The sequence below is a fragment of the Mesoplodon densirostris genome, chromosome X (genome assembly GCF_025265405.1).
Source record: "Mesoplodon densirostris isolate mMesDen1 chromosome X, mMesDen1 primary haplotype, whole genome shotgun sequence".
NCBI lineage: Eukaryota > Metazoa > Chordata > Mammalia > Artiodactyla > Ziphiidae > Mesoplodon > Mesoplodon densirostris.
Window position 1 is genome coordinate 120,626,678 of NC_082681.1, and position 11,560 is coordinate 120,638,237.

Consider the following 11,560-nt stretch of genomic DNA (forward strand, 5'->3'; position numbering starts at 1 on the left):
AGTGGGGGCTCCTCTTCGTTGTGGTGCACGGGCTTCTCATTGCGGTGGCTTCTCTTGTCGCAGAGAATGGCTCTAGGCGCCCAGGCTTCAGTAGTTGCAGCACATGGGCTCAGTAGGTGTGGCTTGCAGGCCCTAGAGTGCAGGCTCAGTTGTGGCACACAGGCTTAGTTGCTCCGCGGCATGTGGGATCTTCCTGGACCAGGGATCGAACCCGTGTCCCCTGCATTGGCAGGTGGGTTCTTAACCACTGTGCAACCAGGGAAGGGCCTCTCAGTGGGTGAAGTTTTAACCCACCAAGCCTGGGTTGTGAATCCTGGAGGCTTGGACTCAGTCTAGTTCTTTGCTCCAACAGTACTTAGCAAGTTGTTATCTGTCAATAAATATCTAGCTCTAAAATTCCACTCTGTGCATCAGTTTTTCTAAGTCATGGATTTTTTTTCATTCTGCATACTAAACATTGACTACATCCAAAGCTTGGTTTAAAATGACTTCATGGAGTATCTTCTCCTTAACCAAAAGACGTTGACTCATGCCACACTTCTCCATGCAGATTTAGCTTTTTGGTATACTAAAAATGGGCAGAAGTTCTTAGTCTATAAAGCATATGGAGTGTCGGGGTTTGGGAGGAACAAAGCATCTTAGAAGGGCTGTATTTTTCCTACTTTAACACCTAGGGAATGCTTCTTTCCCCTCTAATTTTTCAGCAAACTTTTCTGTCGGTAGAAGTAAGCAAAACCATTCAAGTCAAAACATCATTTGCCTTGGATTTCAAAATCATAATCTCTGTTTTGTTTTATTGTGCATAGCTAAGACCCTGTGGGTTAGACTTTGTTGCACTGTAAAAAAATAAGTAGATAAAAAATAATCTTTGATAAATGTGATGATGAGAGCACACAACTATAAACTCTAGCATAGCCTTTGTGTAAGAAGTTGTTCCATATTCTGCCCCTCTTCTCATATTTAAAGTAGGAATCATCTTCACCTAGATATTCATTGACAGATAACATCTTGCTAAGTATTGTTGGAACAAAGAATTACACTGATTCCAAGCCTCCTAGACTCACAACCCAGGCTTAGTGTGGTAACGCTTTACCCACTGAATGGAGGGTGGACAAATACTTGATGAAATGCTTCTGCTGATTCCTGAGGTGGTTGAAGCATCTCTTTACTAAATCACAGGTTCATGGGCAAAATCTGGAGATGACTAAAACTATTCACAGTTCTGATGGCCAGGATTTTTGGATGTATCTATGGGGGAATTGTGCAATAAAAATTCCCATGGATATATATGAGTAAATGATTATGGGTTTAAGGCAAAGCAAAAGGACTGTTGCAACACTGTAGTATTGGGTGGCCACCAGTGGGCTTATTTGGACTGCTAATATTTGTGATAGGGACCAGGAGCTGTGTTTTCCTATCAAAGAAGACGCTGAGTAATTGTTTCCAAACTTTCCCTGCCTCACCTCACCACCCTGTTACATCCCAGATCTTGTGTTTTTATTCTTGTTTAGATGTTTGTTTTTGTTATTATTGTTATATCTGCTCAGGTTCACCCACCCACCTAGGAGAACCCACCAGGTTCCCACAGCAGCCAGAATGGCCACTTAAAAATACCAATAGGAAATCAAAGAGGATGGAACACTTCCAGACTCGTTTTACCAGGCCAGAATTACCCCAATACCAAAGCCAGACAAGGACAACACAAGAAAAGAAAATTACAGGTAAATATCCTTGATGAACATTGATGTAAAAATCCTCAGCAAAACATTAGCAAACTGAATTCAGCAGTACATTAAAAGAATCATACACCATAATCAAGTGAGATTTACTCCTGGCATGCAAGGATGGTTCAACATATACAAGTTAGTAAATGTGATACACCACATTAACAAAATGAAGGATAAAAATCATATGATTCTCTCAATAGATGCAGAAAAAGCATTTGACAAAACTCAACATCCTTTCATGATGAAAACTCTCAACAAATTAGGTATAGATGGAATGTACCTCAACATAATAAATGCATACAGTCGTCCCTCAGTATCCACAGGGGTTTGGTTCCAGGACCCAGCACAGATACTGAAATCTGAGGATGCTCAAGTCCCATAGTCAGCCCTCCATATCCACAGTTCTGCATCTGCAGATTCCACCAGCCCCAACCGCAGATCATGTAGTACTGTATTTACTATTGAAAAAAATCCATGTATAAGGTTGGTAAAAGGGTACAAACTTTCAGCTATAAGATGAATAAAGTCTGAGTATCTAATGTATAGCATTGTAACTATAGTTGATAATACTGTATTGTATAGTTTTTTAAATTGAGATATAATTGACATATAACATTGTGTAAGTTTAAGGTGTACAATGTGTTGATTTGACACATTTATATATTGCAATATGATTACCACCAAAATGTTAGCTAACGTCTCTACCATGTCACATAATTATCTTTTTTGTGTGTGTGGAGAGAACGTTTAAGATCTCATAGCAACTTTGAAGCATATATTGAAATTTGTTAAGAGATATCTTAAGTGTTCTCAGCAAAAAAAAAAAAAGGCAGATATGTGAGGTGATGGATGTGTTAATTAACTTGATTGTGAATACTCTTTCACAATATATACATAGTATACAAGTATCAAGTCACATTGTACACTTTAAATATATTACAATTTTATCCATCAATTATACCTTGGTAAAGCTGAAAAAAATACCAATAGGATCACAACAATCACAGCATTCCCCAGCTTAAAACCTCTCAGTGACTTCCTATTGATCCCAGAATAAAGTCCAAACTCCCTTAGCTCATGAGCAGTTTCCTTCTGGATCAGGCCCTTGCTTACCTCTTTTCTACCTTATTTGTATGCTGCACTCATGCCGCATCCAATTATGGGCATGTTCTCTTATGATTTGCCCACTGAGATTTCCTCCCTCTGAGATCCTTCTTTGCTCCCTTCTCTGTCTGGCTAATGCTTATATGATCTTTAAGACATGACTCAAGCATCACCTCTTACTGGAAGCCTTCCACGATCCCTCCCATCTCCAGACTGAGACAGGTACTCACCTCTGTACCACTGAAGAAACCTCTGCTTACATCTGACCCTATGTCAGAGCCTCTCCCTCATCATACCTCGAGATCTTTGAGTGCAGAGTCTGTTTCTCACCTCAGTGTTCCCAGTGTCTAGCATCCTTCCTGGATCTGAAAGACTTATCAGATTCTTTTGGGAAACAGATAAAGCGCCATTGAAAATAGAGATTCCGTACAAGCTACTATATATAAAATAGATAAACAACGAGGTCCTACTGTATAGCACAGGGAACTAGATTCAATACCCTGTAATAAACCATAATGGAAAAGAATATGAAAAAGAATATGTATATGTACCCATAACTGAATCACTTTTCCATACACCTGAAACTAATACAATATTGTAAATCAACTATACTTCAATTAAAAAAAGAAAATAGAGATTCCATATTGCATGAGGTTTTTAAAAACATGTAGTGAAGGATAGCATTGAGAAAACTACTCAAATAAACCTGTACCTCAAGAAATAGAGCAGCATCAGCTACCCAGAACACCCTCATCATGCCCCATTTCAGGCATTATTGCCCCAAGATAAGCACTATCCCGCCACTATAAATTAGTTTTGCCTGTTTTTTACTTTAAATGGATGGAAACATACAATATGTACTCTTTTGTGTCTGGTTTCTTTCACTCAACATTTTGTTTATGAGATCCAGCACAACGATGTTGCGTCTAATTGTAATTTGTTCATTCTCATTTCTGTATAGTATTCCATTGTGTAAACATACCACAGTATATTTATCCAACTATCATCAGGCAGTATTTGCATAGTTTCCGATTTGGGGCTTTTACAGAGTGCTGCGATCCATATTCAGGTTTTAGAGTTCTTCTGTTAGTCACTTATTTATTTTGTTGGTAAAATTACTTTTCCCAAGAAATGCCTTCAGCAATGTCCTTAATTCCAAACTAATCGGCACATTCTTTTACTTGTTGAGTTAATTAGAGCTGGATCAGTGAGGTCAAAAATGGCAGATCAGTTATCAAAGAGTTGGTGAGTAAAATCAACCTCCTAGGACAAACATAGCTTAAAAGCTTAAGCAAACAAGCACAATTTTCTACCCCACACATTCTAACATGCAGTTTCCTGTCATAAACATTCATAGTCTCAGGGTTACAAGTCAACAGTCTTTAGAGTTACTAAAACTAACTTTGCAAGATTATAGAAATGCTCTTTGCCCCTTTTCAGTAAACAGCCTTAGAAAGTCAACTATATAATGACCATATATAGAAGTAAAGATTTAGTTTAAATGTTGTGAAAACTTGTAGGTACATATTTGCTTATCTTCTCCCTTATCTGTCTAAGCAAAGGGTAATGGTTAATCCAGTGTTTCAAATTGTCAAAAATGCTTGTGTCACGTCTTAACCTTTCTCCCCATGTTTTTTCATATCCTCCTATTTGAAACTTGTAGCCTCTGATTTCAATGTTTATCTCAGTTGAGCTTGAATCATAGATACTCAGGACTTGTTTTATTATTTTCCATAATGGTGTATATATAAATTTATCTGATAATAATTAGTCAGTTTCACTGAATTGAACTGAATTAAATAATGTTTTAGAAAATAGTTAAGAAAGACGCCCACCAGGTGTTCTGATGGTTTCATTGCATTGCCTCTTTTCAGAGATGTAAACTAGGAAAAGGTGGTATGGTTAATAATGATCGACTGTTAAATTAAGGTGAACTCAAACATGACCTTGAGATATCTTGAGCAAGAACCTAATATAGAAGAGATAGAGAAGAAAGGTATGGAAAATAAGAGGGGAAAATACCAGGAGTGTTTCTTTAACACACTGAGTTAGGGTGGCTAGACAAGCCATCATCAGTCATAAGCAAAGTGGGAAAATTAGCAGATATGAGAAACAGTGAAAGGATCCCAAGTTAAAACAGGGAAAAGGGGAAAGATCTCTAAGGATAGGAACATATTAAAAGCAAGTAAGTAAACATTTTTGTAACACATGTATGTGGAGGGGACACAGGAATCTGTGAAAAGATTTTCTCTCAAAAAAACTTAGGGCAAATCGGTAGAGAGCTAAAGGCCCAGACGGAGCTTGTTGGGTGTCCCAGATGTAAACCCTGAGAGGAGAATTCACGTGAAACTGATTTATTAGTAGGCGTTCCCAAGCAGGCGAGTGGGAAGGGGGCGTGGGAAGGAAGGAGGCCAAGCAAGAGTGCAGCAGCCGGCAAGCCCACGGAGGGTAACTTGGGCTCAGTCCTGAGGGAGCTCCACGGACAGTGGAGGTCACACCTCAGAGCTGTCCCTATCGGGAGCACAGGGACTGGAGTTGCTCCTCCTGGGCTGTCAGTCATTGGTCAAGGGCTACCCTGGGGGCACCCCCAGCTCTCTTTGCCCAGGTAAAACCGGATTAAAACTGGGGCAACAGCTCCAAAATCGACAGAGCAAGCAGGATCGGAGAGTGAGACATGAGATGCTCTGTGGCTTTGTCCGGGCCGCTCTGGACGTCTGGGGAAGGCAAGCCAATCGGAACACTTCCTTGGGGCGCTGCAACCTGGAGCTGAGAGAGAGAAACCCTTTGCCATCCGCTGTGGAGTTGTGATAAGGTAAGCTGGAGCGTCAGTCACCCATGATGCGGTCAAGGGAGCCCTGAGGGCATTCGAGTCCTTAGTTCTATTATTCCTCCCTTTTGTTGTGGTTTGGATTCAGAAATCGATTCTCCTCTTCACTTTATTCTTCAAATATTTACGGAGCTCCTACTATATACCGAGTGCTGCTCAACGGCTGAGGCTGTGGATGTGAACAGAAAAGATAAAAGCCCGCTGCCCTCATAGAACGTACAGTCTAGTGGACAGAAAGCCAACTATATGTGTGAATTGTGAATTAGTTGTTTCCCCCACTAGACTGTAAGCTTCATTTTATATATATATGTATATGACAGTGTTCTATTGGGACAAGTGCTATGAAGAAAAAAAGCCAGAGCAAGCGGATAGAGTGAAGAGGTAGGTGGTTATTTGGAATAGGGAGGCCTTATTTGAGCGGAGACCTGAATAAAATGAGGGTGTGAACTAGGCAAGGATGTGGGCAGGAAACACCGTGGTTCATGGGATTGTATTTGCGCAGACCTGCCGTGGTCCCCAGGGCTAAGGGGGGTGTGCGTGTTCCTTCTGTGTGCAGTCTTGCCAAGGCGGCTCTAAGCAGGGGTGGGGGGCCTTCGCTGGGCGCTTTGCCTCGCTACTCAGGGCTGTGTGTTTACAAGGCCGTGGCTGACGCCACCCGCTGAGAGGTGACCGTCTAGGAGATTTTCCTTTATGGTCATTTGGATTACAATGTTGGAACTTTTCTTTCCTCGTTCAGTTGTAAAATCAGGTTTTTAAATCTGCTTATGTGCTCTCTTACAACATCAGACTTCCTGGTTCAAGGGTGTGTTCTTTTTGTTTCAGTTTAAATCATGTTTATTAAGGTATCATTGGCATACAGTAAAAAATCACCCATTTTAGGTGTACAGTTCTCTGAATTTTGACAAATACACACAGTTGTGTTACCTGTACCACAATCATGACACACATCATTTCCATTGAAGCCGAATCTAGCCTCTGTATCCCGACAGTGAATTAAATCTCAGAGACAGAGTTTTGGGTGAAGTAGAGAATAGCTTTATTGTTTTGCCAGGCAAAGGGGGCACAGCGGGCTAATGCCCCCAAAACTGCGCGTCCCAACTTGGAGGGGGTAGTGAGAAATTCTATAGTAATGGTTCAAGGAGAGCGTGATGAGCTCGTGGACATTCTTCTGATTGGTTGGTGAGGTAAGTGGGCGTCAGTATCATCAGCCTTCTGGTTCCAGCCAGTCTGGCGTCTGCGTGCTGGTGGGCAACATACTGTCATTAACCGTTAACTTCTCCCACCTGGTGGGGGCTTCAGTATCTGCAAAACAGCTCAAAGATATTGTTCTGTGTGTCCCTTGAGGGGGAACCAGGACCCTGGCCCAAGGCTGCACAACTGTTTCCTTTAACTGTTCTCCCTTGTCTCCACATCCCTCCCTTCCCTAATTAGCATCTGTTTGAACTGCCCATTGGCACTCAGGGAAGGTCGAAGAGGCAGAATGAAGCCCATTTCCTGTAATCAAGAAATGGGGGACATGGAAGGGCTTTTGTGCCCAGGAGCCCCATAGGGCCCTGCTGCGCATCACTGTCACCCCAAGGATGTGTCCTGGAGAACATCTTAGGCCCTTTTTCTTCTCTCTTTGCTGAGAAGTTGGGGATACAAAGATACACAAGCATGGAAAATAAAGTTAATACTTGAAAACTGAAACTGAATCTTTGCCTGGGAGTTTAAGTTACAGCAGATAAACTATTATATAATTTTTACTAAACATGTTTTTATATTAATTGAGCTGTTTCTTCTAGATACGTAAACAAAATAGTTAATATGTGAAGATTATAATCTTCACCTGGACATTTGAATTATAGAGCATTGACTTTTTTTTTTTTTTTTTTTGGCTGGCTCCTTGGAGTTTATTTTCCACTTGGTGCAAGGCACAGGGTTATGGGGTGTCAGGAAGGCTCTTGTGTGGCTTGGATAGTAAGGAGTGGGGTCCTCTCAACTTCCTTTTTGGTGTTTTGCTGTTTTAATATTAAAAAACAACTGCTTCTGCTGGCTGCAGCCCACTTAGTGTCGGGAGGGAAGGGGGGGGATCTGATGAGCCTAGTGCCTTGGAAGGAAGCCTGGCAGCTGTTGGGGGCCACTCAGGACGGGGGCCTGCAGTTGGTTTTGCCAGGCTGCTGCTTCCCCACGGCTTCCCGAGCCAGGTCATAGGTGATCGTGCTGGTGGAGGCCTGGGCAGATTCCGAGTGCTCGGGGGACTCCAACACCGTGGCCATGAACGGGAGAGTGGAGTTCCTGAAAAAGAAGCTAGCCCACCAGTGTCCTGGGTGGGCTTTGGGGAGAGCGGGCTGGTGGGGGATGGCTTCCCCAGGGCACTCGGCACTTCCGCAGGAGCTGTTACTGGAAGTGGCGCCCAGGCGGTGCCGGTAGTAGTCGTGGGTGGCCACGAGTGGGCCGCTGGAGGGCATGGCTGCCATGCTTTTGCCTGTGGGCTGGGGGAAGCCTCGGTGACCAGGGCGCTAGGCCACAGAGCCCATCTGCGCAGGAGACCGCGGGTGGCCGCTCCACCGACAGAGTTTATCATATAATAATGTGAACATGTATGCTTTAAGAATAATTCAACTGTTTCTTCTTGGTAAGAAACTACTATTCAGTGGAAGTGGGATATTCCTTCCAGAATCATCTTGGTTGCAGTGCGTTCAAGATGCTCGCATTCAGATGAGCTGTGGATGCACTTGTTCCTTCCCTTATCCCCACTCCCTCTCGCACCCTCGATCAGTTCCCTTCACTAACTCTCCAGGGATATCTTTCTTCTGTTTTCAACAAGCCAGTTCTCCTCTATCTGGGGGGAAAAATCATTTAATTCTTCTCAAATATAGCTGGGTTCCCAGTAACTAACATTTGTTGAGTGCCAGTAAATTGCTAATTGCTTTCGGTCATTATCCCACTTTATTCTCCCAAACCCTGGTTGCAGATAATATTTTACAGAAGAAAATATGATGGCCATGTGCCTAGACTGTCGGTGTTATGAAATCCCAGCATGTCATCTCATAGAATTTGCTGTGAGAATCAAATGTAATCAGTGAGGAAACTGAGGCTTAGGAGGGGCAGGAGGGTGTATGGTATTTCAGGCTCTTGGGAAATCTGCTTCACGTTCCTCTTGCAGCTTGATTGCTTTGACATTGTCCCCATCTCTGCAGCATGGCTCCATTTCTTCTTCATTCCCTGTACCTGAAACTCTTGGCCTTTACTTGAGGTTTTTGGGGGGCCACATATTGCAGAAATTCTCTCAAACAGGCTTAAATTTTAAGAGGTAAATATAAAGATAGGGGAGTATCTCACAGAACACAGGGTAGAAAGTACTGTTAGGCTTCTGACAGGACTGGCAGCAGGAATTAGAAAGCAGTCAGGAACGAGGGCAGCATCGTCTCACTTACTTGAACATGAAATCCTTTTTACATAGGATATCTTTAACATCCAGTAACTAGTGTTCCTTAGAACCTTGTCACACCAAGTGTGACCCATGGACCGTCAGTATCAGCTGTTAGAGCTTGTTAGAAATGCAGAGTCAGGCGGCACCCCTGGCCTACTGCATCAGATTTTATATTTTAACAAGATGCCCCAGGTGATTCGTGTGCACATAAAAGCTTGAGAAACCCTAGCACTGGCTTACAGCACAGTTAGGGGAAACACTAAGCTATCAGGCCCCCATCAAATCAGGAGATTCAGCAAATGCCTTTATAGTTTTTAACCCCCTGAATAGGAACATTGGCAAACTTGTTTGGTGCATTCATCAAGAGGCCTCCACTAGATAGTCCATTAGAATATGAGCCCCATGAAGCAAGGACTTTATTTTGTTACAGCTGTGCTCCTTGCACCTAGAACAAGGCCTGACATGTGGTAGGCACTCAGTTGATACTTGTTAAATTTTTAAAAAGCGCCACAGGACAAAGGGATATAATAGAGACAGTCCCCTCACTTCCTCAACATTCTGTGGTGCTTGACTTTGCTTCAATAGAAGACACTGTAATGATTCACTGCATGGGACGTTCGCTGCTTGGGATGGACTAACTGCTGAACCAAATAGACCTGAAACTGTACAAAGGCTCAAATGCAGTAGAACTTGATTTCTTGCTCACTAGTGCTCGACAGGTAAATGAGTCAACAGGGTACTTTCCTCCATGTAGTCATTCAGGACCCAAGCTGATGGAGGTCCTACTACCTTTAACATGTGCATCCCAAGTGGCCCTGAGAGTTGTTTCATTTCAGCCAGCTGGCAGGGGAAAGCAGCATGTGGGAGTTCTTTCTGTATGAAGCATGAGAGTAGTAGAGAGCACTTCCTCTGGTAGGCAGCCTTCAAGATAACCTCTGCCTCCTGGTCTTCATGATCATGCAGAGCCCCCTCCCACACTGAATGGGATTGACCTGTGGAACAAATAAGATATTGCAGAAATGACTTCCAAGACTGAGTTTTACTATCTTGAATCACTCACTCTGAGGGAAGCTGGCTGCCATATGATGAGGACATTCGAGTATCCCACTGAGGGGCCCAGAGAGCACCCACCAATAGCCATGTGAGTGAGCCAGCTTGCAAGTGGATCCTCCAGCTCAAAGCAAGCCTTCAGTTGACTGTAGCCCTGCCCACACCTTGACTGCAGCCTCATAAGAGGCCCTGAACCAGACCACCTTCTGAATAGACTCCTGAATGCCTGACCCTCAGCAAGGATGAGATAACAAATGTCTGTTGTTTTAAGCAGCTTAGTTTCAGGGTAATTTGTTATGCAACAGTAGATGATTAATACATTTCCACTCATTTCATTGGCTAGAAATCAGCCACATGGCCACACATGACTGAGAAATGTAGTCTAGCCCAGAAATAAGAGGGTTTGGCTGAGCAGTGGGCAGAGTCTTCCACAGGAGTAGACAGAATAATCCAAAGATAAAATAAGCAGAAATAGAATTGAGAACCCAGGTTCAAACCATAGAGCTAGTGAACACATTTTGCCCTTCTCTTCATCTTTGCAAAGTCCACCTACTCTTAAAGGGCCATCTCCAGTCCTTGCCTTCTTCTTGAAACTGTCTCTGTGCACTTCAGACCACATTCCTCTCTCTCTCCCCTCTGAATTCCTGTAGCTCTTCTTGGCTTGATCCCTTCTGTATACAGCAATAAATGTCACTGGTTCAGAGATGGGAGGCGTCATTTGACATTCAATCATGCATTTCCTTGTGATAGCTCTTATATCACTGTCTAGGACAATTATTTAACTTTTCATGTCTATATCTTGTCTTCCCAATTATATGTAATATACTAGAGGGCAGAGACCAGTGGAGGTGGATGATATATGATTTGTGACCACATTAGCTCAATAATCTGTAAAGTGATTTATTGAAACCACCAAATCTAACCTTGGTGGGAGTTGAATTTTAATAGGAATTCGGTCCCTTCCCTAGATTACTAAACATATGATCACAACCATGTATTTAAAATTCTGTTTGCTAAGCATTAGATCATATCCTCAGTGGTACCTAGCACAAGGGTAGTCAATGAATATTATTTGAATATAATTTTAACAGTAACTGCAAATGAGAAACTTGATTAAATTTTGTATAAACTATATAATGATATTTAGAAAAATGCAATGACAGTAGGTTTTAATCTAGATTTCTTTGACACCACTCACTCACCTGTGGTTTAGCAGATCCTAATCAACTTTAAATTTTAACCACTTTGTCTTGGTTTTATAAAAGCGACCAATCATATTGCCAGCAAATGTTATTTCATTTACCCTCATTAGCCCCTCCTTATGATATATATTAGTCATTTAAAATAATTGCAAAGGCTTTATGTTCACCTTCCATTTGAATCTTAGCTTGATGCCAAAAGTAATGACTCAAGGACTGACAAATAGATATTGCCTGA

General features: G+C 42.4%; 1 protein-coding gene across 1 annotated transcript; it reads right to left on the bottom strand.

The window, feature by feature from the left end:
* Positions 1 to 7,781: 7,781 nt before the first annotated feature.
* On the bottom strand, positions 7,782 to 8,117 carry LOC132482755 (pancreatic progenitor cell differentiation and proliferation factor-like). Its single transcript, XM_060088124.1, has one exon. The coding sequence runs from the start codon at positions 8,115 to 8,117 to the stop codon at positions 7,782 to 7,784; it is 336 nt and encodes a 111-aa protein (XP_059944107.1).
* Positions 8,118 to 11,560: the final 3,443 nt, after the last annotated feature.